Source organism: Kogia breviceps, chromosome 7, assembly GCF_026419965.1.
Source record: "Kogia breviceps isolate mKogBre1 chromosome 7, mKogBre1 haplotype 1, whole genome shotgun sequence".
Classification (NCBI taxonomy): Eukaryota; Metazoa; Chordata; class Mammalia; order Artiodactyla; family Physeteridae; genus Kogia; species Kogia breviceps.
Window position 1 is genome coordinate 115,683,484 of NC_081316.1, and position 26,711 is coordinate 115,710,194.

At 45.5% G+C, this 26,711-nt stretch overlaps 1 protein-coding gene across 2 annotated transcripts in view; it reads right to left on the bottom strand.

The window, feature by feature from the left end:
• The window catches only part of ETS1 (ETS proto-oncogene 1, transcription factor), a 129,279-nt gene that overhangs the window by 100,302 nt on the left and 2,266 nt on the right, over positions 1-26,711 (bottom strand). For both annotated transcript variants that reach the window (XM_067039308.1, XM_067039309.1), the window contains exon 2: positions 14,264-14,346. In XM_067039308.1, the coding sequence (XP_066895409.1) occupies positions 14,264-14,332 (69 nt within the window). In that variant the 5' untranslated portion in view covers positions 14,333-14,346. The remainder of the gene's footprint in view (positions 1-14,263; positions 14,347-26,711) is intronic.

The following is a 26,711-nucleotide window of genomic DNA, read 5'->3' on the forward strand; positions in this document are numbered from 1 at the left end:
TGATACAAATCACTCTTTTTTCAGTTAATCAATGTGCATAGGTTTTAACGATATTGATTGGTAGACTGGAATTCTCAGTTTTTCCCAACATTTGGGTACTTGTGCAACTCTCTTATCAGTTTTATAGAATCCACAAAGTACAGTCTCCACCCAGTACTCTCTAAGGGGGACAAATGCACTCTGTGGAAGACCATGATTTGAAGTGTTTAAGACCCTCTTCTTTGAGGCCACAGATACATGGATTCAAGTCCTGGCTCCATCACTTACTGATGGGGGCCTGGGCCTGGGCCTGTTCCTTTATCTGAACCTCAGTTTACTCAGTTATAAGATGGGAATAATACCAGCTACCCCATAAGGTAGGAGGATTGAATGAAATAATATGTGTAAGAAAATAATACATAAAGCAAAACAAAATATCAAATGCATGTCATAAAATTATGTATTACTATATGAAATGCATGTAATAAGGAGTGTACAAGGAGCCTAATATAAACTAGGTATTAATATGAGACCCTTAACATTCCTGGGATTAGGCAAGAAGGTTAACCATTAAGACACAAAAGAAGGAGCAAATGCACAGAACGAAGATTTCCTACGAATAGGAGTCTAGTCTACGCTGGCCCACCCTCAACTTTCTTTTCTTCGTTTTTATTCTTTCTCTCTTCTGTTTGGCCCCTCCACCTCCCTAAAAACCCCCGTTAAGAAAACGGAACTTTGCTAGAATCTGATGTGATTAAAACTATCAACGTTAAGGTGCTAATGAATAAATATAACCCCTCAGGTTGAATTCTCATCCCTGAAGAGTAGCTTGCTAACCTGCAGTCAGAGCCGCTAATTGGAGAACCTCTTACATCCTCTCTCCCCTTGAGCGGCAGCCCTATTACGTTAGATTCAATCATTCACTGTCTACACTCTCTTCCCCATTTTGCAATCATCCATTCGCTTAAGCTCAGTAAAAATAACATAGGAGGGTATATTGGCACAGAGAAAAATGGCAATCGAGACCAAAATGTAAAAGGAGGTTTTGTGCACATTAATTTATGTGATCTTTTTCATAATATTCCTAAAATCATTCAGACTAGAGCTGGATGAAGTTTACTTCGGGGCTGTTCCTCTTCCAGGTGCGTTAAAGGTGCTGAGAATGGAATAAAACCCTGAGGACTGAATGGAGTCACATTGAGTTGTTGTCTATCAAAGGCTCATGGGCTTCCCTGGTGGCGCAGTGGTTGAGAATCCGCCTGCCGATGCAGGAGACACGGGTTCGTGCCCTGGTCCGGGAAGATCCCACGTGCTGCGGAGCAACTAAGCCCGTGAGCCATGGCCGCTAGGCCTGCGTGTCCGGAGCCTGTGCTCCGCAATGGGAGAAGCCACAGCGGTGAGAGGCCCGCACACCGCAAAAAAAAAAAAAAAAAAAAAAAAAAAAAAAAAAGGCTCATGTCCCCGGCTTCCGCTACCAGGAGGCCCCAGTGAGAGCCACAAGAATACAAGCAGAGCAATGGCAGTCCTGCCATTTGTGTTTGGGACCGAGATTTAGGGAAATCATCAGAAAGAACGCTCAGCTGAGCTTCGGTCAGAAAACGTTTCCTTAATTCTGGCATAAAACCACATTGCTGACATTGTATTTTAATATTGTAAGCTCCTGAAGCAACTACATTAAGATTTTCTTTTTGGATCCCCAACAATCCTTTGCAACAGAATCAATTTCAAGCACATTTCCTAGATGAGCTGTGCGCTCTCAGTGTCTATCCCCATTTTTTCATACTTTTATAGAGCCTTTCTCAAAGTCAAGCATCAGAGTTGTAGGAATACGGTCTGGGGCGAGGAAATTTTGTATTTAAATGGCATGAAGGAGCACTCTAAGTGACCTGGCCCCGTCTTCTTCGGGGGCAGCATGTGCATGGTTTGCCTAAACCACAAAGTCCTCGTAAGAAGGCAGTAGGTGGTACCAGTAGGATCCTTGTAGACAGGTGGTGGGTGGTTTGGTGCAGGCTCTGCTAGGACGGTGGGAACAAGAGGAGAACTTGAATTCAGGTGAAAAAGTTGAGGCTATCTCCGCTAAGGAAAGGCCACTGAAGGTGAGGCATGATTCGCAAAGGGGTGTTGAAGGAAAATGATCTGAGCGCACTGTAGAGGGGAGATAGAGGGTGGGAGTAAGTGGTGGGTTAGGGATAAAGCAGTGAGGTTCCAGACCAAGGCAGTGACCACTTGGCTATACAGCGAGTCAGCCCACAGCTTTGACCAACAACCACGTATAGCATCTCCTTGAGTTTCTTGATTGGCATCTTTCGTGGAGTCTCTCCTGCTCCCACAGCAGGCTCTTTGTTGTCAGGGAGGGTTCACTTATTATTTTATACAAGGAAGTCTATTTTTAAGACATATTTCCTCCTTAGCTGTCCTCAGTGGTGCCAGGGGAACCTATTTTTAAGAATGAGAAGGAGATAATGCACCAAGCCTACCGCGAACCACAAACATCTTTGCTCACAGATGCTCCTGGAAGCGTCATGACCCTTGTCACCTAGACACCTGCCTGTTTATTAGACATTTCACAAACTGACTGAATACCTATTTCACAGAGTATGAAAATGACATTTTTACTCAAGAGAACCACAGAGCCAGTTCCAATTCATTATGAAACCTTCTCAGTTGAGGAGAAAGAAGCTGCCTATTAACAAGTCAGAAATCTGGGAAGCAAAGTGCCCACCTCCATGCTTGACAAGGGCACCACCCAAAACAAGTTCAAGTCAACATCTTCCTTTCCTGGCTGCTGGTGAATGGAGGGGAGTTCAAGAGATTCAAGCAACCCTCCCAGCCCACATCACAGTCTAGCGAACCCATCTGATGGGCCCTCACTCATTCATCCCACAGGGGATTATTGAAAGGAACTAACGTACGTCACACACCACCCCATGCCCATCAGTGATCTCAGCATGATGGAGAGGTGGTCACGTTTACTCCTCACCATAGCTGTGCAAGACTGGTATCCTTATCTTCATTTTACAGAAGAACAAATTGTGGCTTTCAGAGGGCAAGTAAATTTCCAAAGACCACACAGCTAGTAAAATAATGGGGACAGAATTCTAGCCGAGGTCTACCTGATTTCAGATTGTCTTTTCCCGTAGCTGTGCAATGTGACCTTGTGTGGCTCGGATTTGCTCAAGCAGGGAGGCTGCCGTTCCCGTGAAGAGTACTAGATGGATTATGATAATGGACACTTGTGAACAAATCTGTATCACACAACTAGTCTGTGCCAACTATTATGTTAGATGCTAAGAATACAGTATGAGCAAAATATGAACTTTACCCTCAGCAGTGTGCAGACCAGTAAACAGGAAATTACAGCAAGGAGATGTGACAGGGCTAAGTACCGACGTGTAGGGGGAGGAGAGTGACAGCAGGTAAGACTTCCTAGAGGAAGCAGATTAAGGTAATAACCAAAAGGTCAAGTTAAGATTTAGCCTAGAACATTCGGTGAAGGTCTAGAGAGCAAAAGACGACGACACACCTAAAGGTGCCAAGGAACGTAGATGGTGAGGTTAAGGAAGGATCAGAAAGACTCGGCTTGGTGATAGAGAGATAAAGACTGCTGTTTGGTAGTGACAAGCAGGAGGGGAAAGTGCGCTCTTGGCAATGAGAACGCTTGCAATGGAGAGCAATTAGCAAGGTTGAGAGCTGGAGGGACAGTGTTGAGGGCAAGAAACACCGGACCAGAAATTGGCTGCAGGAGAAAGGCATTAGAGGTTGTATGAAAGCTAGTAAGAGTGACATGGTGACTCAAGATGTCCTAGAAGGACCCATTTGATCGTGCTAAAAGCAGGATGGACTGAGCAGGGGCAGGTGAGGAGCATGACAAGGCAGCCGCGGTGCGTCGCGGAGCCACGCCAGAGCCTGAGGCATAAAGGGAAAAATCAGCGCTACTGATCCTAACTGTATTTATTTATTTATTTATATTAATTTATTTTTAAAATTAATTTATTTTTGGCTGCCTTGGGTCTTTGTTGCTGCGCGCGGGCTTTCTCTAGTTGTGGCGAGCAGAGGGTGCTCTTCGTTGTGGCACACGGGCTTCAGTAGTTGTGGCACACGGGCTTAGTAATTGTGGCTCGCGGGCTCTAGAGCGCAGGCTCAGTAGTTGTGGCGCTCGGGCTTAGTTGCTCCACGGCATGTGGTATCCTCCCACACCAGGGACTGAACCCCTGTCCCCTGCGTTGGTAGGCGGATTCTTAACCACTGCGCCACCAGGGAAGGCCCCCTCACTGTATTCAAATTTTTTAGTTCTTTTAATAGTTTCTGCATTCATTTTGATTGTCAAACTTATTGCATTAAGATTTACGTAGCTTGAGTACTGCGTGCGGGGGCCACCCTTCGGCTTTGCCCCCAGTTGAATGCTCCCCCTCAGTTCCGGTGCTGAGCAGTAGCCAGTTACGAAGAGTCGGATTAAGGTCATGAATGTAGAGGTGAAGAGGAAACAAGAAATGTAAGATACGTTTCAAAGGAAGAGTCAACGTGATTTTATGACTCACAGGTGATGAAGGCAAGGGGGGATCCAAGATCATGCTTAGATTGTTTGCTTCTATAATAGTGAAAATGGTGAGTTTAAGTATGTAAGTAAGGAGGTTGGAAGAATATTTCTCTTTTGGTTGTGTTCAGATGGAGAGATGGCAGAGTAATTTGGTGGAGAGGTCCCTAAGGTGGCAGGATGACAAGAGAAGACAGGAAAGGATACAGTTAGATCTACAAGTGTAAAGGATCTACTTAAAGCATAGAGTCAGGGAAAATGGCAGTTAAAAAGAAAAGAGAAAGGATAAGAAATGGCTCTACCACACCATCCAGCAATTGCATTTCTGGGTATTTACCCAAAGAAAACAAAAACACTAATTTGAAAAGATATGTGCACCCCAGTGTTTACTGCAGCATTATTTACAATTACCAAGATATAGAAGCAACCTAACTACACACTGATGGATGAATGGATAAAGATGAGATACACACACACACACACACACACACACACACACACACACACACACACACACACAGGAATACTACTCAGCCAAGAAAAAGAATAGAATCTTGCCATTTGCAACGACATGAATGGACCTAGAGGGTATTATGCTGAGTGAAATAAGTCACACAGAGAAAGACAAATGCTGTATGATTCCACTTACATGTGGAATCCAAAAAACAAAACAAATGAACAATAACAAAACAGAAACAGACTCACAGGTGCAGAAAACAAACTGGTGGTGGCCAGAGAGGAGGTGGGGTGGAGGGATGAGTGAAATAAGTGAAGGGGATTCAGAGCAGTTATCAGATAAGTAAGTCATGAGCCTACTGTGTACAACATAGGGAATATAGTCAGTAATGGGTTTTTTGGGTTTTTTGTTTTTTGTTTTTGTTTTTTTTTTTTGCGGTACGCAGGCCTCTCACTGTTGTGGCCTCTCCCGTTGAGGAGCACAGGCTCCAGACGCGCAGGCTCAGTGGCCACGGCTCATGGGCCCAGCCGCTCCACGGCATGTGGGATCTTCCGGGACCGGGGCACGAACCCGTGTCCCCTGCATCGGCAGGCGGACTCTCGACCACTGCGCCACCAGGGAAGCCCAGTCAGTAATGTTTTAATAAGTTTGTATGGGGACAGACAGTTACTAGATTTATTGTGGTGAGCTTTTTGTAATGTATAAAAATATTGAATCACTATGTTCACTTGAAATTATATAATATTAAGTCAATTATATTTCACTTTTGAAAAAGTGGATCTATAAAGTTGCCTGTCGTTGGGAAGAAAAGTGAGGGAGAAACAACAAAGAAGGGCCAGTTAAAGACACAGGAGGAAAAACACAAAAGTGTTCGGTGTGGGAGACACCAGGGCAGAGCTTCAGAACCGTGTGGGTTAGAAAGCGGCTGCTAAGGAGAGGGTGGTATCCACGCAGCCTTGGAGGGCCTGGGTCCCCTGGGTGTCTCAGGAGAGCACGCACTCCTGCCCTGCTGTGTCACATGCTGAGATAAGCCTCCCCACCCCATCTCCAGGGAGCAGCACTGCTGTCCTTGTCCTCTTAGAGGCTTCAGAGGACTCGAGCCTGCAGCCTAAATGCTTTGCCTTTCCGATCCTGGAAAGAAATAGCATAAAGCCCTGAAGTCTGGAAACTACTAGGACAAGGAACACACACTTGTCTCTGTTCCAAGGAGAGCCAGCTGTGACGTCACCACCACAGCCAACCAGTGCCCCCCTGGTGCAGTCAGGGCTTCATCTACGGTATTATGTCCCCCTTGTTCCCCTGAGCCGCCAGTTCCCCTCTCCGATGCTTCCACCAGGGACCTCCGTCTCCCCTCCCCACCCGTGCAGCTCCCTCCCTCTGGCTGCTCTTCACCTACCCCCCAGCCCTGCCAAACCTCACAGCATCGCTTCTTCTCAGCATCTTCCCCCCCTCTGCCCCCTCCAAAGAGCCCCCCCAATTGGAAAAGAGGAAACAGGGGAGTCGTTTTTCAACACTAAATCGCAAACGAATGGCGGCGGCGTTTCTGTAAGAGTTCGTTTCTGTCTTGAGCCGATCAGCCTTAAATGCCCAGGTATTTGCTCCCCATAACCCTTCCTGACCCTTCTCGTGTATGTGTTACTCAGAGCACAAACTCTGTGGGAGTACATCTGCCTTTCCTTTAACCGACTTCAGAATTTTAGGATTTAGCCTTCATACCGGGCCATGAACATATAAGACACAGAAATATTTCTAGATCCTGCTGCTTTAAAAAAATATACATAGGGCTTCCCTGGTGGCGCAGTGGTTGAGAGTCCGCCTGCCGATGCAGGGGACGCGGGTTCGTGCCCCGGTCCGGGAAGATGCCACATGCCGCGGAGTGGCTGGGCCTGTGAGCCGTGGCCACTGAGCCTGCGCACCCGGAGCCTGTGCTCCGCAACGGGAGAGGCCACAGCAGTGAGAGGCCCACGTACCACAAAAAAAAAAAAAAACATATATATATATATATACCCAGATGCAAAGCTGAGTTAACACTGGATGGATGAGCACAGGGGTTTGCCGTCCACGGGCACAACTCTGTGTCGTTCTAGGCCTGGCACAGAGATTCATACACTCCAGCTGGGTTTCAGTCCTGCTCTGCCCCTAAGGAGCTGCGTAGCCTCCAGCCCGTCTCTTAACCTCCTTAAACCTTTGCTTCCTGAGGACGCTGGCCCCAGTGATCACCAAGTTCCTTTCCAACTGCAAGTCTCCTTTTTGCTGATCCATCCACATTCTTTCTCCTGACCTTGTAACTGACAACCTTCATTCGATTAAAAAAAAAAAAAAAAAAAAAAAAAACCACCCCAGGGTGGAAGAAAAAGCCTAGAGAACCAGAAGTTGTCATCATTTAGATTCATGACAGACAACGTCCCCTTGAAATGTATTAACGCCTTCATGTCGTTTGTCCTCATTCTTCCCTGAAATGGGCTCACATGCCGTTCTGCCACCACCTTTCCCATTTTTCAGTAGAGAAAGTGAAGTTCGGAAGTGCCTGCCCAGCTGCTGAACCATCCAGGGTCTCTCACATGCTGGGTGCAAGTCTGTGCAATAAATGGGGAATTTCTCGTCTTAAAACCTCTCACCTCGTTGCAGGCACTTGCCCTCCCAGGCTGGCCTGACCGACTCCGCAGACCTGTCATCGAGTCTGGGCTTCCTCATCCTCAGAAGATGCTAGACCAGCCAGCACCTCTTTACATTCACGGAGAAGCGCTTTTGGCATCGCTGGGGAGGAGTCTGGGGCAAACTGTATCTGGGGCACCTCTGCTTCAGGCGGGCACATGCATCCTGCTTCCTCGAGAAAGGACAGAGGCAACACGGAAACACCCCTCAGATCTCCCACCAAGGGGGAGGGGGCAAGGGTGCTGCAGCCACAGGAGAGGCAGGAACAGACAAAATAGGAAACGCTCAAAGGGCGATTTAATTTTAGACTCAAGGCCAGGAAATTCTTTTTGAAACAATAAGAGTGATGGGCTTGGGCCTTGGCGAGAGGGCAGGCCAGACCACTGTAGGTGTCTGAGACAGAAGAGAATCTGAAGCACAGAGAGAGCAAAGGTGGGAGCAGCGGATTCTGCTCTCCGTGAAAAGCTGTGCTTGGCCTCCACACGGGCCACGTGGACCACAGCTGAGGCCACCCTGAGACGCCCCCAGGCCTGGGGCTGCAGACCAAGGCCGGGGAGGGGGGCAGTGACCGACGGTGCAGCTTCTCACACCAGCCTGAGACCACAGTCCCCTCCAGTCAAGACATTTCTCGGTGGGACCTGCCCCAGTTCTGGGTGCCTGGACTTGACCTTCTCTTGCTGAGAGATATGAGGTGAGATGCGTGTCACACAACAGCTTCCACCCGCTTAGCGGGAACCCTTCAGACTCCCGGTGACGCCATGGGGTGCCAGACCCAGGCATCCATCCCAAGTGTGGAGACGGAGGGTGAAGCTGACTCAGAGCCTCCTGGCAGGACATCGGGAGAACCTCCCATGGTGGAAAAACTGGGCAGGAATTTCGTTTTGCTCAGCGCCCTACAATAATGGAGTTCTGGGGTCTTTTTGTCCTAAATTCAATTCAGCATGAATAAAGCATATGAATCCATGAATTGTCATAAATTCTTATTCATCTCCACATTTCTTAAGAACGATCAAGATGCGTTTGATGGTAAGCAGTGTCCTAAGCCGGGAGATCTGGATCATATTCCAGATCATACTTCTAAGCTCAGGCAACTTAATTTAACCTCTCAGGACCTGAATTTCCTGCTAGTGGGAGATGACCTCTAGGTTATAGTCTGGCTCTAAAATTCTCCAGTTTGTGCTAACTGAACCCGGTATCTTAGAAAATCCCCACTTTCTAAGATGCTGGAAAAAGACACAACATCTCTCTTTTTTCCTTCACGTTTTCTGACTACCACTAAGAGTGTCGGCTGTAGATCATTTCTTAAACATAATGTTCCAGCAACCTCTCCAGAGGTAAAGCCATCACCACCCCAAGCGACAAGAAAAAATTTTCTTTTCCAGTTTCCATTTACATTCTAAATTTCTTTTTCTGTATCCTCATTTCTCTCATCTGCAATACCTTATCCACTGCTCTCCAGGATTCCCAGAGAGAAGGAAAAGGCATGTGTGCTAAGCTTCACAGAAACAAGCACCAGCCCTTCCCAAATTCCCAAGAAGTGCAGGGACTGCACAGACACCCCCGTGAACACATCCTAAGGCATGTGCGGTGGAGGTGAGAGTATGAACAGCACTGGCTAAGAAGGGAATTGCTTCCCAAGGAAGCCCAATTAAACTGCAATTACTCAAGATAAGAGAACCAGGTCTGTTTACACAATGGGGCTGTAAACCACCAGCCCATTACAAGAGAACTTTGATCTGGTGGCAGGGGAGCTATTTCTAGTGCAGGGTCGTGAGGAAGCAAGGAGGTTTCTCAACAAGAATGTCTCCATCTTGACCCCCACAGCCCCATCTTGTTCTGGAAACACCCTTGTAGGGACAATCAGTGAAATCGTCTCCACTTCTCCCTCTATGTGGCCATCTCACACGATCAAATAATCCAGAGAAAAACCCGAGAAGTGATGGTAAACACAGGGAAAGGGAATTAACTGAGGTCATATTTGTGGCCGAAATCACAATGACCTGACATGGTAAGTTATACTCCGTGCTTAGTTTACCGCTGAGGACATTGAGGGAGTAATTTGCCCAAGGTCACGTGGCTGAGGAGTAACAGACCAGAATTTAACTCAGGTCATCCTGACTCCAAAGCCTAAGTGCCTTGCATGGCACTTGGCCGGGCTGAGCCCTCCATGTGGTCTGGCCCTCTGGACAGTTACTTGCCCGGCATATCGCTACATTCCCGAAGGCCTGAGCGCTGAGAGCAGGTGAGTGGGCGGTCATCTACTCCTTCCCTCTGTACAGTTCAAGGTGCTTCCTCAGCTCACATGGCTCAGGGGCCATGGATCCTCAAGGACCTCCTCCGCATCCTCCTTGCTGGTGAGGTAGCCAAGGACAAGGACGTGTTTGGTCAAAATTAGGGGCAGCCCATCCTCCTATGCCCGCCCTCCCCCAGCTCTGCGGACCCAGCGGCATGAAGGGGAGGATGACACAGGAGAGGACCAGGGCTTCGAGGGACTTCCAGGGCGCACAGCGGGCTCGCTGATCCAGCATAACAGGAAGGAGCGTTTCCTCCCCTTGGATGAAAGGGTCCCTGACACACAACAATATAAGTATAAGTACCTGAAAACGTCATCCCCTCCAACACAATGGCCAGACAACTTCCAGAAGTGTCATTTCCCTACCACCCCAGCTGTGATATCACTTCTTTCATGAAGGTCTCCCAAGAGGCCGACCTTACAAAGGAGAGAACTCGTGTCCTGCTTTTGATGAAGGGGTCCCGAGGCAGATAATGTGAGTTCTGTGTACAATGGCCGGTACCCGAAGTATGGGATGAATTTTACAACTGTTGCTGTGATTATTTTAAGGCTTCCCCTGGTACAGCAAATGATCAAATCACACTAATGCTACCTCTAACACACAAATAAGGAATCTGAGATTTAGCAGTCTCCAGAGCCTGGAAGATATTCGTGTCCTAGTTTAGAAGATTGTTTCTTGGACAACTAAAGCAGCCTGCTTAGCAGAACCCCTCATAACATGGACACAGTCTCACTAATTTTTTCTTTTTTAAGATTTCCCTTTCTAGCGCGATAATTACACGTAAATACACACAGTACCACCCCACCTTCAAACCTGATCTTGTGTGTATTCTAGGGCAGGGCTTCTCAACCTCGGCACTACTGACATTCGAGGCCGGACAAGTCTTTGTCATGGGGAACTGGACTGCGCCGTGCAGGATGCTTAGCTACATCCCTGGCCTCTACCTTCTGGATGCCAGGAGCAGCCGTTCCCATCTAGTTTTGACAACCAAAAATATCACCATATACTCCCTGGGGGCAAAATCACCCCCAGATTGTAAGCAATTATACTCCAATAAAGATGTTTAAAAAAATCACCCCCAGATTAAAAACCCACTGTCCTTATGGTTTTCCTTTCACCCTCAAACTTCCCATGCCTGGGACACTTTCTCTTCTTGGTGGCCCAGGCTAACTAACCCAGAGACCAGGGCACCGGGCAGGAGGACCTGAATGATCAGATTAACCACCACTGGTTGAGTTCCAGACAATGAGGCTCCAACAGAACTGAGAAGACTCAGGTGTCTGGGACGTTAAAGTTCTTGTCTGGGAAAGTCAATGAAGCTGTACCCACTCTGTGAAATCTTAGATTGGGATTGAGAGTGTGAGGTTTGCTAGTTTCTCTCATATGCCAATGTCCCAAGGTTATATCCTGTAGACAATGTACAAATTCTGTGACTGTTATTACAGCCCAGCCTAAAGTTGGATGGAGGTTGTCTGTAGGAGCTGGCTCACTGAACTTGAGCTTGTACTCATCAATTTTATTTACCTATTTTTTTTTTAATTAAAAAGGACAGGGGCTTCCCTGGTGGCGCAGTGGTTGAGAGCCCGCCTGCCGATGCAGGGGACGCGGGTTCGTGCCCCGGTCCGGGAAGATCCCACGTGCTGCGGAGCGGCTGGGCCCGTGAGCCGTGGCCGCGGAGCCTGCGCGTCCGGAGCCTGTGCTCCGCAACGGGAGAGGCCACAGCAGTGAGAGGCCCGCGTACCGCAAAAAAAAAAAAAAAAAAAAAAAAAAGGACATCGGTGAAGAAGTCCGAGGACTTTTCTGCATGTTCTATGGTTCTGAAAGTTTGCCTAACCAGTTCCAGCGATGGAGAAACCGAGGCCCAGAGAGAAGTTATGAGCGAAGGTGCTAGAACAATGACATAGCAGTTCTCCCATGTAGCTTTCTGCTATTACCCAAGCAACTCTGAAATACGGGAGTGAAAAGGATCCCACATGCTGATAACGTTTTTCAGGTACGGCTGCTGGGTTTGGGGATAAATGGGTTCTCTGTTGGGAAACCAGTGGAAACCATTCAAAAGGCCTTAAAAACACCCAGGGTGTTTAGCCGGGGCTGGGGTCTTCAGTGGAAAATACACACTTAAGAGTCGTTCTTGGTTTTTTTTCTAAATCTCATACAATTTCCAGATGCCCTATCTACGATAACTTAATATTATACCTGCAATGTGTATACTTATAATAAAATTTATTTCAGTGCCTAAAATAAAATAAATGCAAATTCACAGGGCATCACTTTTTCCAACAGGTTATTAAACTTGTTTAATTGGATTACAATACGGGCAAAAAGAATTAGGCTGGCTTTTTTTTTTTTTTTTTAATTCCTGTCCTGCCTGCCCCTAGGTTCATCAGAATCATTGTTTTTAGATTCCATATATATGTGTTGGCATACGGTATTTGTTTTTCTCTTTCTGACTTACTTCACTCTGTATGACAGTCTCTAGGCCATCCAACTCACTACAAATAACTCAGTTTCGTTCCTTTTTATGGCTGAGTAATATTCCATGGTATATATGTGCCACATCTTCTTTATCCATTCATCTGTTGATGGACACTTAGGTTGCTTCCATGTCCTGGCTATTGTAAATAGAGCTGCAATGAACATTTTGGTACATGACTCTTTTTGAATTATGGTTTTCTCAGAGTACATGCATAGGCTGGCTTTTAAATCTACCTTTCCAAGTCAATGACACATTTTGCCCTGAAATCACAATATCCTTGTTTACTTTAACAAATCTCTACAAAATCACCTTAAAGAAAACTTTAGGGCTTCCCTGGTGGTGCAGTGGTTGGGAGTCCGCCTGCCGAGGCAGGGGACGCGGGTTCGTGCCCCGGTCCGGGAAGATCCCACATGCCGCGGAGCGGCTGGGCCCGTGAGCCGTGGCCGCTGGGCCTGCGCGTCCGGAGCCTGTGCTCCACAACGGGAGAGGCCACAACAGTGAGAGGCCCGCGGACCGCAAAAAAAAAAAAGAAAAGAAAAAAGAAAACTTAGTGTCATTTGTGCTGACCTTAGATGATAACCTTTGTGTGAGAAGCAGACAGAGCCTTTCCCTGGCAATGTCCCCAGCCCTATGGACCTTAGCAAGCCTCCTGGAAATTTCTAAACAGAATGGAAAAACTTCTGGTCTGTACTTGGTGTGTGTGTGTGTGCATTTTACACATATTTCTGAAGTAAATTGTACGCTAAACGTTTTCCTGATTCTAATTTTTTAATAGTGAATGGCGTTTATATGAAAACAGAAGCCACTTAAAAAAGAAGAAATATGTATTACGGAACAGCCAGTGAAGAAAGACGTGTTAATCATTCCTTGAACATAAAATACCTTTTGAAGCAATTATTTTGTCAATACTACAGAAAGTAATTTTCAAACACATCAGATCTTTTGATATACAATTACAGTGAGAGGTCATGGCAAACTGAAGGGTACCAGTTAAAAGTTCTGCAGAACCTCAGACTGGACAAAGCCTGCAGTCCAAAAAGAGCTCTGGTTGACTGGCATCTATATAGAGCCATAAACATATTTGGAAGAGTTAACAGTAAACTTATCTGTCTACATCTAGATTAAGTAAAAAAAGTTCAACATTTATGATGCCTATCTTTATACAAAAACACACAGAATTTAGAATCAATAGTTAATGATTCAATGCTAATATTAGAAGTTCACTTAACATTGGAATCGATAAATGACAGCATTATGGGATCTCTCACACAGTAAATTTATAAGAAATTTGCTGAATATTTCAACTGATCAGCACATAGCTTGGGTGAAAGCCTTCTTCCCTAAGAGCAAAAATCCTTTAGTTCAATTTTAAAGTTCCTTTTACCCCTCTTCTCTTATTCTAGGACTCAGGAATTTTTCCTACTAATTTGTTGTCATATTTTATTTCCAGTTTCAAATTCTGTGATTAGAAAGCTTGTATATTTTAGCTTTTTTGTATGAGGAGAAAAATAAGTTCAATTATGCTAAGAATAGGTCTAAGGTACATCAACGTGTGAAAAATCTTCACCAAATGAACTGAGCTGTGAAAAATCACCTGGCTTTAACCGTTACTCATGTTTGAGTCATATTCTCTGCAACACAAAAATCTTTCTCAGCAAATCTATCAGTCTTGGAGGTTTTACTTTATATGGTGATAAAATGACAGATAATCTCACAATGTAGCCCCTCCAAAAACCTCAAAGCTCGTTCCAACTGTGGGGCTGGGTCCCCAGCTGCTTCTGTCTAGGAGAGATCAGAAAGCAGGAACCGAGGGAAGAGAGGGGAGGGCCCGGTGCGCTGGGGTAGGGCAGGGAAGGGGTCCCACTTACCACCGCTGCAGGTCGCACCGCTGAGTAGGGGGCAGGGCCACTCACTGCAGACTCCACAAAGTAGCTCATCACGCCGTCAGCCCCTGTGTGGGAAAAAGCATTCACTGAGCCACTGGGTGCAGAACATGCGTGGACCAGCAACCAAAGGAGGGCTCGGAGCAGGTCTCCTTAGGAACCATGGCGTTCACTTCTTTGTGTTACAGAGAAAGAAATGAAAACGTGAAATGAAAACGTAGAGAAACAAAGTGGCCAGCAGAGAGTAAGGCAGACCCCAGAAAGAGCCAGTCCCCTGACTGCAAGGTAGCCTGGACGGTGATGCCCTGCTGCGGACGGTGAGCAGTCAGAGTCCACAAAAAAAGACCCTTTAGAGGGCTTCTGGGCAGGAATGGGTCTTGTGTGTCTTTTTTTTTTTTTTTTTTTTTCGCGGCACGCGGGCCTCTCACCGCCTCGGCCTCTCCCGTTGCGGAGCACAGGCTCCGGACGCGCAGGCGCAGCGGCCACGGCTCACGGGCCCAGCCGCTCCGCGGCACGTGGGATCCTCCTGGACCGGGGCACGAACCCGCGTTCCCTGCATCGGCAGGCGGACTCGCAACCACTGCGCCACCAGGGAAGCCCTTGTGTGTCTTTTTAAGAAACATTTCCATTCCTATATCTCCCTCCCTCCACCCCCAACCAGGTCTGGCCCTCCATACGAAGTGTGGCATTTATCAACTGTTGAAGGCCGGAATAGAGAAAGGATTGGAGAAAAGAGAGATGGAAAACCTCCATCGAGGAGGCGTGTCAACCAGGACCCTGAGACAGATAAACAGAGAGCAGACCCGAAAAGGGGAGTGAACATTATCCATCTTGAAAAAAGGAGAAGGGCTAATTAAATGTCTTGTTGAGAGCTACTATCTCCATTCAAAGTCTGAATGACCATCACGTTTGAGGAATGTTCTAGCTGAAGGGACTTTCCAGTTAGCTGTCGGTCATCAAGAAAATCGTTTATATATGCAAACATTTCTGTTGATCCAAACGCTCTCTAAAGTACACTAGTTCACACACTTTCATAAGTTCAATATTACACACTAAAAAAAATGTCTTTCTTGAATGATTTAGAAGATTAAATTCCTAGGTATGTCATTCAGAGGCCAAATTCCTATTGTTAGGGAGTGACATTTGAGTTTCCACTTAGCTACTTTCCACTTTGTGTTTGTCTGTCCTTTTCCTTTATTCTTGGGAATAATTAAAGCCACTGGCCCCATTTCAAGAAATATAAAGAATACGATATGTCTTATGTTCAATTTACAACTTTGTTCACCATCTTGATACAGCTTGACAGCCAATGAGCGTATATATCTTCTTGCATATGAAATGTATTTAAATAACATAGTTAAGGGACTTCCCTGGTGGTCCAGTGGTTAAGACTCCATGCTTCCACTGCAGTGGGCACAGGTTTGATTCCTGGCTGGGAAACTAAGTTCCCACATGCCACGCGGCGTGGCCAGGGAGGAAAAAAAAGCTAGACTTAAAAAATAAATAAATAACATAATTAAAGTTCTGCACTACAAAGTTATACTCACTAAGGGCTACCATCACATAGCAACTAATATCATACAGTTGAGCAGTAAGTTAAAAATCTTCTGAAGACATAAAGTATCCCAGAGCTGTGCTTATTGTTTTTTGTGGTTTTTTTGCGGTACGTGGGCCTCTCGCTGTTGTGGCCTCTCCCTCTGCAGAGCACAGGCTCCGGACGCGCAAGCTCAGCGGCCATGGCTCACGGGCCCAGCGGGATCCTCCCGGACTGGGTCACGAACCCACGTCCCCTGCATCGGCAGGCGGACTCTCAACCACTGTGCCACCAGGGAAGCCCCTGTGCTTATTGTTTTTAACTAAAACGGCACCTTCTTATGATGTCTTTTCTCCCCAAAGTAGAAGCAGTCAAATTAATATTAATTTTTAAAAAGTAAAATAGCTAAGGGTACCTATGTTCATCAAGATGTCGTTTTCTAGTTTTTCGGGGACTTGATTGCCAAAAATGGCCCTTAGAAAGAATCCCCAGGTGGCAAAGCAGAAGAGTAGAAAAAGATCAAAGTCTCTAGTCCAAGGACACTGTTTCCATCTGGAACCGTGGTCCCCTCTTCAGTGCTTCTTTCTAAAAATAGTAAGCAGCTACCAAGTATCAGACCCTGCGCTGGGTAGAGGGCCTGGAGTAAGAAGCAGCCTACCACCGGTCAGTGTGGACAGCGCCCATATATTGTACAGAAGCGTTGCTGCTTTTCGTCTTCAATTCAAATTTTAAAGTCCTAATGAGTCATCATTCACCCATCCACCTCCACTTCAGTTCTGGATCTGCTCAGAGATGAGACTTAAAAGTTGACAACATAGATTGTGTCATACTGAGAATGGCATAACCAAGATCTGATTCCTTAGGGAAAAGCTGCTCATCCCTCCAGGGACCCACAGGGCAACCTAAACCTGTGGGAAATGTCCGGGTGCGGCAGTGCTGCTCTGTGCAGCCCATCCAGCCCTCCAATTTCCTCCAAAAAAGCGCCCCCCCCCCCCCCCCCCGCTCCGGGCCCCATGAGTCATCACAGACCCCAGTTATTTATTCAACAGGCTCGTCAGAGGCTTCCTTTGCCAGGAACCTGTTAATCATTCAGTAAATAATCACCCTGTGCCTGCTATGTGCGCCAGGCACTGTTCTGGGTGCTGGAGATACACAGGTAAACAAAGACCCCGGACCTCTTGGACCCTACATTCTATCACACCCAGGACAAAGCTGAGAAAGATAGATCTCCACCTGCAGGCAGTGGGGAAGACGGGCTCCCACAGAACTAAAATACAAGGTGACGAGGAGCTTACCACCGATATGTAAAAAAAATAAGCAGTCCGTTTTGCCGAAGGCTGGGGAACAGGAAACCATGGAAGATCGCACGGTGCGAGGTGTGGCCACACGGCCCTATGGATCTTCCCTGGACTCTCAACAAGCAGCAGAAGACCTTTACCCTTCTGAATCCCTGTTAGACTTACATCTTTGTAAAAGAGAGCACTTTTGGAATCAGCAGCCTTGTCCTGAAGCCCAGCTCAAAGGCACCAAGAGCAACGCTCCTCCTCCTAGCTGGGAAAAAGGTTTAGTGGAAATGTGCTTTCTCTTTCTGACGGACAGAGTGAGTGAGGAACCCCGTGGGCCCACATATGGTCCATCCTGAGCTGGGCTGAATTCTCGAAGCCTCATGCACTGTGACTGACGCTCCCCTCGGGGAAAAGTCCTTCGCCCATGGAGGAAGCTGGAAAGAGGGAGTTGCCAGGGCGCGCTCAAGGGCTCTCCTCTCAGGAAATAACTCTGGGATCGAAATGGATGACCGCTTCATTCTTTTCTGGAGAAAGAAGAAAAGAACCTGCCCTGTTTCCACTTGTAGACGGTGACACAGACCAGCTGCTGTAGACGTAAACCCCTTCAGAAAAACTGTTTGGGTAAAAAAAAAAAAGTTTTTTGACGTGTTGGCCGAGGAAAATTCCCTCCCACATGACAGCTATTTGGACATCGGCTGGACAGACGTTTTTGTCTTGGCATTATAAACATTTATGCCTGAACACAAAACAACTGTGTGAGTTCAGATTTACTCCCCGGCCTAGAGGCAGCCGGAGGCTTGTCTGAATGCAGAAATGGTTTGAACCCTTGGCAACAGAGAGCCGCAGAGAACTGAGTTCATTTCCTTGAATGGGACCAGCAGTGCTGGAGCAGAGCAGAGTAAAGCTGTCCTCGGGGAGTCTGTGCTTAAGAGGCAACTGGACCCCAGCTGTGGTCCTCCCTGGCCTCCAGGACCCAAGTGGAGCACGGTAGCTCCATTCCTCACCACCCCACCGATGTCTCCACTCCTCTAACTAGGAACTCTGTTGTTTTCTTAGGCACCTGGTGCTATTTCTCACGGCCCGATACCCTTCTGGCCTGATCACCTCTGTTAGAAATGCCCTCAGGACTAACTAACCCCTTTCTCCTGAAGCTTTCAGATCCATCTCAGAAGTTTCAGCCACCCGGAATCCTTGGAACTGCTGTTCCTCCCAGCCTGTCCCTACTCTGTGTTGCCCATGTGTTTCCATCACTGTGCACAACATACTGTTTTATAAATGCCTGTTTCTACCCACCTCTCCCACTAAACTCAGAGCTACTTGAAGGCAGACACTATGCCTTTTTCATCTTTGTAATCTCCAGAACGTAAGACAGACTGACGGGTATCATAGAATTCTTTTCTTTTGAATTAGTGAATGAATGAAAGGATGAATGAACAAATTGCTCTCACGAGACTGAACATGTAAGAGATAGATCAGAAGTAAATGTATTCGATTCTCCAATCAGAGACTCTGAATAAGATTGCAGATCTGGGTGGAGATTCACTGGAAATAATAGGTTTGTTCCGTGATCCCTCTCCAAGTGAGAACTCTCTCCCTTTATCCACTAGCCATTCAAGGTCGCCTCACCCAGAAGCCTTTCAACCGCCCCGTGTCAACAGCAGCTTCCTTCCTGCTCTGACGCTCAGCTGCTTCTTCCTTGTGTCCCCGACTCCTACCCCACTAGAATTTAAGTCCGTCCGTCCCTCGAGGACAAAGTTTAGTGTATTTCTTCACTCCGAATCCCTAGATCCTAGGCCAGTGTTGGTAGGCAGCTTGCACTCAAATAACTGTTGAATATGAGAGCATAAGTTACAAAACTTTTACAAACACCTGAACTCACTTAAGCCCCTTGTTTTATGGGGTTGGGGGAAAGACTCCGGCCAAGCTGAGACTGACACTAGCCCACCAGCCACCTCTCCTGTCTATCGTCCCCACCCCGGACTTACAGGATAAAAATGGGTAAACCGTGCAGAGGGAAAATCGGGTAGCAGTTTGGTTTCCATGGGCATCTCGCATCCAGTAAAGCCTTTGGGACTCTGGGGAGATCTCGATTCTTCCTAAAACACGTGACCGCCCCTGGAGACTCCGGCCCCGAACAAGCCCAGGACCCGGGCCAGGATCTACAGGCTGACACTTCCTTCCATCCAGGTCTCTCCAGGGGCGGGGTGGGTGACACACAGAAGGAAGGGAGGGGGGGGACTTGGAGGGGTGTTTCAGGCCAAGGCAGCAGAAGAGGGGGAATCCCAGAGACCAGGCTTAGTGGAAGCTGAATCCAGTTCCTATCAACTCCACCCCTGCTTGGCTGCATGTCTAGGTGATAACTGTGACATCACTTAAGGGTTTTTCATTGGGGTTATATGCTCTTCAAAGAAAGACTATGCCTTCAGCTAAATAACCCCATAAACCACACTTCAAAATGTTTTCTTTTGAAAATAATTTTTGCCAAAATATATATATTTATTGAAAAAATTACAAGAGAAATACAGAAAAGTCTATCCTGAATGTCAAAATCACCTGAAATTCTACCCTCTGGAGATAATTGTCCTAATACTTTATTCAACATTCTGCTGGGTATTTTTTAATGTGTCCATACAAATATACACATGGTCAGAATTTTACCTTCACGATATTATTCTCTACATGCTGTTTTGCAATCTGCTTTGTTCACTGACATTTGACATGATGTTACGGACAGTTTTCTATGTCAATAAATATAGTCGTACATCCCAAAGTATACAGCTGTTGAGGATTCTATTGTATGTATGCATCATACTTTTCTTAATGAGCCTCTTATTACCGTGAAATTTATGTGTTCCCAATTCCCTGTCATTATAAAAGTTCCTAAAATATTTCCTACTCCCATTAAAGGACAAAAGCGGTATTTTGGGGACAAAGAATATGTACTGTGTACATTCTATATTTGAATACATATTGACAAACTTCCTTCCATAGAGAGAAGCCAGAATTATAGTGCCGCCAACAAACCCGTTGTGATTTAAATTTGACCTTGCCCTCTCATCTTTGTGTTAGCCTATAGGCCAATTATGGCTATAACATACGAAGACTGCACACAGGGAATACAAAAGTGCAATAAAGCTGTCACAGAAAATATAGATGATGCATTTTTTTCCTCTTTGCAAGTTGGACTGGAATGCGGGAGAAAAAGAATTTGGTTTCCAATAGGACTAGCCATTCAAAGGACACTCTTCCTGAATGACAGCACCTTCGCCAAACTAAAGACAACAGTGTCACCCATGTCACCGAGGCAACATCTTTCGTGTGCAATGGAAAGAGTTTGAATTTCTTCTTTCCAAATGACATGTAGATCTGTTTTTAAAGACTCAGACTGAGTGTTGCCTCTTTCAGGGAGCTTTCCCTAAAACTTCTTGTCAGTTAGATAGACATTCTCGGTCCTCCAGCATGGGATTCACTTTCACAAGGTACCGACCAAAGTTCAGAGTACTTCCTGCATCTCAGTTTCTGCTCCTGCATCATGAATTGCTAGAGAGTAGGGACTGTGTCTCTTTAGCTGGCACACCATAGACATGCAATACTCCTGTTGACTAAATGAAGGAAAGACCTGTACGTGAAATAGTTAGTATGTGAAGAGTTATGTCTCAGTGCTTGAGTTTATCCAAGACAGTGAGGATATCTCTGGGACCAAAAAAAAGGGACATCACCTGTGATGACATGTGTCCGTATGCAACCCCAAGGTTAGATTTCTTTAATGTTAACTACAAGCAGAATCATACTTTTCTCTAAACTAACAGACATACCCCATTGATGAGTCTCCTGTCTTCCATTATCTTCTTTCTAATTCTCTTGAGTAGTCCATTTGTATTTTTCAAATCACTTTAGATCTCTCCCCTGATCTGGCAGTGTAACAAAAGCTACCGAGTCCTGTTCTCCAAGAACTCAAATGTAAGCAGCTTTAGATAGCTGAACAATCCTCACTCCAAGGAAACTCTGTGATTACCAAAAGTAGAAAACAAATTGGTAAACAGAATTGAAGATGGTTTCTCTCTCTCATTCCTAACTCTGTAAGAACCTCATTTTCTTGACTGAGTACTCCAACATGACCGTAATAAACATTCCTTCTTATTTCAGGGAGCCGGCACCCACCATAGAGGCCGTGTTCTGATCCATGTGCTATTGGCCTCTGGGTCTTAAACTCAATTCACCAACTCTTTCACTAAGTTCATGAGGCATCAACTCACCGATTAGTGAACGTGTCAGTCTTGTTTCTCCCCACCTTTCCTGCTAACAATGCCCCAACTCTTACTTGAATAGAGGCTTGAAAATGACTCATATCCATCTCCTATTTCTCCGAAAACTCTCATCTCCTAATTGAGCACAATGCTTTCAGGCTCTGTATGAACTGACATAGCTCAACTAACCGTTCTTAGAATACTACAAATGGACTCCTGTTATTGTAATATTACGAGTCACTCACTAATATCTCTTGAAAGAGACAAAGGATATAAGATGGCTTTAAACTGCTGAACCATAACAATCAGGGGGATAAGAGTGCCTCGTAGACTATTTTATGTTTCCTCCTCCTGGAAACAAATCCCTCTTCATCACTATACTGGAATGGCGCTGTCAGCACTGGGCAGAAAGGTGCTGTCCACCATAAACATCAAGGGAATACATTAAAACCTGTCCAGGAATTTTATGAGCACAATGCCAGTCCTAGTCTCTGAAACTCTTCAGAAACTTATGCTCTTTTCTTTCTAGTGTGGGAACATCTTTTGGAAAACTAGAGGTAACATTCAATCAGCTGTTTGACAGAAGTGGCCACAGCCTTGTCTTCAAATGCTATTCCTCAAATCCTCAATCGGACCATGAAATTCAGCCAACAACCACCACTGTCCTTCAGACGTACTCCAGGGCCACGCACATAGTAGGCACTCCATAAATCACTAAATAAAAAACTGGGATTTTTATCTAGCCAGCTGGTATTGAACAGCTAGCTGCACAGCCCTGTATTAGGTGCTATGGTAATTCCAAAAGTGAGAACAATCCACTTTTCTTCTTTACATAGTTATTTTTCTAGTTGATGAGATGTTGCTACTCAACAGCGGGGTCCTCGCAGACCAGCAGCACGGACAGCACTTGGGAGCTGGCAGAACTACAGAGCTCAGGTTCCACTCCACGTGGTTCACATGCACATTAAAGTCTGAGAAACGCTGGTGTAGGTAATGTATTATGGGTACACAAAAGATGAAGAAATGACTTACGGAGGATGCTAAAGGAAAACTTCAAGAGAAGGTGGCGCTGAAATGGGCCTTGGAAAATGGGCAGCTAGAGGTGTGCACAAAGATTCAGAAGCCAGAAAACAGCAGATTAGAGAATAGGGAATAATCCAATAAGCAAATAGATTGTGGGGAAAATGGGAGATGAAATTGACAGATCCTTTAGGGCAGATTACCATACTAAAAGCTTGGGCTTTTGTAGTATAGATGTAAAAGCATGATTGCTTGAGTTTTAAATAGTAATAATACTACTAATAGTAAAATTAACAATAATACATTAATAAAATTAAAGTTGTACTATAAAAAAATGGAATTGTTTTCTTACTGAGAAACTCAAAACAAAAAAGAGTAAGCTGGAGGAATGAAGTGAAGCATCCTGGCTTCACAAGGGTGGCTCTAGCAGAGGTCATGGTGTAGGAGATTCTTGGCCACATCGAACCCAGAGAAGATCTGCAAGCTAACGGTCAACTCTTACCCCATGGTGGCTGCCAGAGAAATCCTTAAGGAGCCTAGAAGTTTGAAGAATTACCTTTCAACTCACAGTGTGTGGAGTTATGTCAGATATAATCTAGAATTTAGATATGGTTCTGGGTCTTAAGAAGCTCTCAACAAAACTGAGAGATGCCATAAATATAGAGATAGCTATTGAGAGAACAATGAACGGTGCCGGGAGAGTTTTAATACTGCCCTTTAACGTTGAACTAAAAGCACACCAGCTGCCTGAACTCTCTCAAATCCAGCGAGCAACTTCTTGCACTATGTCTGATGGTCATTTTTCACAGTGAGGTTTCATTTGTTCTATTGCCCAAACTGTAAGTTTCAAATTTCCCAGCACAGTGCTAAACAGCTTCCTGGCATACTTACATAAAGAGGGATTTTGTAAAGTCAATGAATTGGGGAATTGGAAAAATCTCATGAAATCTGCCCATGTTTTTATTTTTTTAACATCTTTATTGGAGTAAAATTGCTTTACAAATGGTGTGTTAGTTTCTGCTTTATAACAAAGTGAATCAGTTATACACATACATATGTTCCCATATATCTTCCCTCTTGCGTCTCCCACCCTCCCTATCCCACCTCTCTAGATGGTCACAAAGCACCAGCTGATCTGCCTGTGCTATACGGATGCTTCCCACTAGCCATCTATTTTACGTTTGGTAGTGTGTATATGTCCATGCCACTCTCTCACTTTCTCACAGCTTACCCTTCCCCCTCCCCATATCCTCAAGTCCGTGCTCTAGTAGGTCTGTGTCTCTATTCCCATCTTACCCCTAGGTTCTTCATGACCTTTTTTTTTTTCCCTTAGATTCCATATATATGTGTTAACTGAGCCCAGAGAGGTTAAGTGTTTAGCAGAATGATAAAGAACTCCAGGTGACAGACTACGCGTTGACCGCGAGTTCCTTACTGAGTGTGGGTCATGGGCAAATTTCTTTATCTCACAAAGTCTTAATTTCCTCAACTGTAACATGGAGATAATGATACCAACCCTTTCAGAATCATTGAGGAGGGTTCTATAAAATAACAACCTTGCATATTACTTTATACATGATAAAATGGTCAATAAATAATGGTTATTATTATTATTATTGCTATTTTATCACAGTGCCTGGCATTAGTAAGCATTGACTAATTAACAGTAATAGTGGTTTTTATTCCTTGTTATTTTACTGCCCAAAGTGGCAGAGATTATTTATTCAGATATTAGAGCCAGAACCCAGATAGCCTATATCCCTTACCTCTTCTTCTAAAAGACTTGCATTTAAAAATCAAAAAAGGATTCCCTTCCATAATCATAGGTTGAGTAGCCGAATCAAAGATTTCACAGGAGAAAAGCGCCACAATTTCTATTGAACGGCAGTCTGTTTGTACCATTGTTATGCCTGAAACCAAGAAGTAATAAGCATTCTTCTTACAGTGAGGAACAAACTCATTGAAAGATTGCGTAGCACACATGGGGAAATATCGCAGCTTCCTGAGTTAAACCGATATCTTTTTGATAGAAATGTGAATCTTTTGTGGAGTAACACTTTGGCAACTAGATATAAATATAAGGAAGTCATAAGCTGCAACGGAAAATATTGCGAGAGGTTTTGTTTGTTGCGTTTTGTTGAAATTTGTTTTGTTTTGTTTCTGCTTTTTCTTTAGAACGGTGCATCCCAAACGGATTTGTTTAGGAATCATCTAGGAATCACCTGAGAATCCGGTTACAAAGCAGAGACTGCCCCAGCAGGTGTGAGGTACAGCCAGTCTGACCGTCTGGTCTGCACTTCCAACAGGATACCCGGACATTCTCATTTTGAGTAGCTGGGCAGTGTCTGGACTCACTTGGTTAAATTCATGAGTGGTTGTAACAAGAAGGTGTTTGGATGGCAGAGGCCACCGAGGAACAGACAAGAAGAATACGGGCCACACGCTGAGAAGAGGTTTGATTTTTATCTTAGCTGCAGCACAAGCCCAGCCAGGGAGCAAGTGCAGCTCAGCACCCGTGCCCACCTCTCAAGCCACGTGCCAGGTGATGGCTCCATCTGACAAGGCTTCCTGCCTTTCCCAAGAAGCCAGGGTTTGAGTTATGTCACCTCTTATATGTCAAGAAACTGGCATCACTGCTCTTCCCCTACCGAGAGGAAATCTTTTGGATTAAGGATCACTAGAAGCACCAAAAGGCAGTATGTTTTTCACAATTTTAAGGGACTTAAATCGTTTGGAAATTCTTTGTACTATGTTTTGCAACTCATTATGCACCTAAAATTATTTCAAAATGAAAAGTTAACACATTTTTTAAATGCACAAAAGACTAAAACCCTGGGAGTTTCTACTTTTCCACATCTCTTGAAACTACAGATTGCATTGCCCTCATTGAGACTATTTTCTTGACATCTTCACTAAAAGTTTGCTGCTTGACTTCATGCTAGTAAGTACTGTCCAAACTGTCCCCTCTGTTTTCTGGATGCAGCACCAGCACGTGGTCAGCAGGAATAGCGAATCTACTCTCTTCTCTGAGAAACAAAATTGATCAAAAAATATCCTTCCCTCACTGCCCTAGGTCACTTTTTTTTTTTTCCATATGCTCTCCCAAAGCATTCACAGACTGCATCACATTAACAATTATTTAACAATTATTAACAATTATTTCTTATTTTTAATCTCTTTTCAGGTGACATCTTGCCTCCTAAAATAAATTATGTTGATTCTTTTTTTAAATGAAACATATATTTCTCCTTCTGTGTCTGTCACAGCGCCCCACGAGGCTGGGCACGAGGGAGAAATTCAATCAATATCTCTCCCATTGAGGGAGAGATTTACTGATCCCGTCAACCTGACCTTGTAGCCTTTCTTCAGAGTCTGTGTCTTTCTAACAATGAATCATTAATCCACAGATTCCCCTTTGGAAAATTGGCCTAAGCGACAGTATTCTCTCAGATAAGCAAACCATCACTCTAAGCAGAAAAAGTTAGCCTAAATTTGTGTTAAGTGCCTCAAAGCTACCGAGGTTCCTACGAGATACGACTCCAGCCACAGCTCTGAACTCACATGCCTTTGGTTCTAATCAGGTCCCACCACCAACCAAGTCGTTCATGGTACCAAACCTCGGAGTCCTCATCTGCTAGATGGGGATAACAGGACCGCCCACCTCACAGACTTCATTGTAGATTAAAGAAGGAGCCCATGCAAAGCACCAAGGGCCCTGAAACATACCAAGTGCTCAGTAAACTTCGGGGATGAGTACCCTACCTTGGGTGGAGTGGAGAAGACCAGGTATTACATCCAGAGAATCATCGAGATTAAAAAGTTTGAGTTTCCTAAAACTACGTTTTCAGTAGAGCAGGGACAAAGGAGAAGAAGGGCAAAAGAATTGAGCTGTCTTCATACCTAAGTCGGCCCAGGATTGAAAGACCTCACAGGATTCCCCTCAAATGCCACTAACTTGCTGTTCACCACATTTATTTTGCTCAAATACTAAGTACATTTTAAGTCCCATAAAGAAGGAAAGAGAGAGGGAGGAGGAGGAGGAGGAGGAGGAGGAGGAGGAGGAGGAGGAGGAGGAGGAGGAGGGGAGGAGGGAGAGGAGGAGGGGAGGAGGGGGAGGAGGAGGAGGAGGAGGAGGAGGAGGGGGGAGGGGAAGGAGGGGAAGGAGGGGGAGGAGGAGGAGGAGGAGGAGAGAAGGGGGGAGGAGGAGGAGGGAAGTGGGGGGGAGGAGGAGGAGGAGGGAAGGGGGGAGGAGGAGGAGGAGGAGGGAAGGGGGGAGGAGGAAGAGGAGGGAAGCGGGGAGGGTAGCAAGGATGCTCCAGCTCCCTTCTGCTGATTGATGCAGAAGT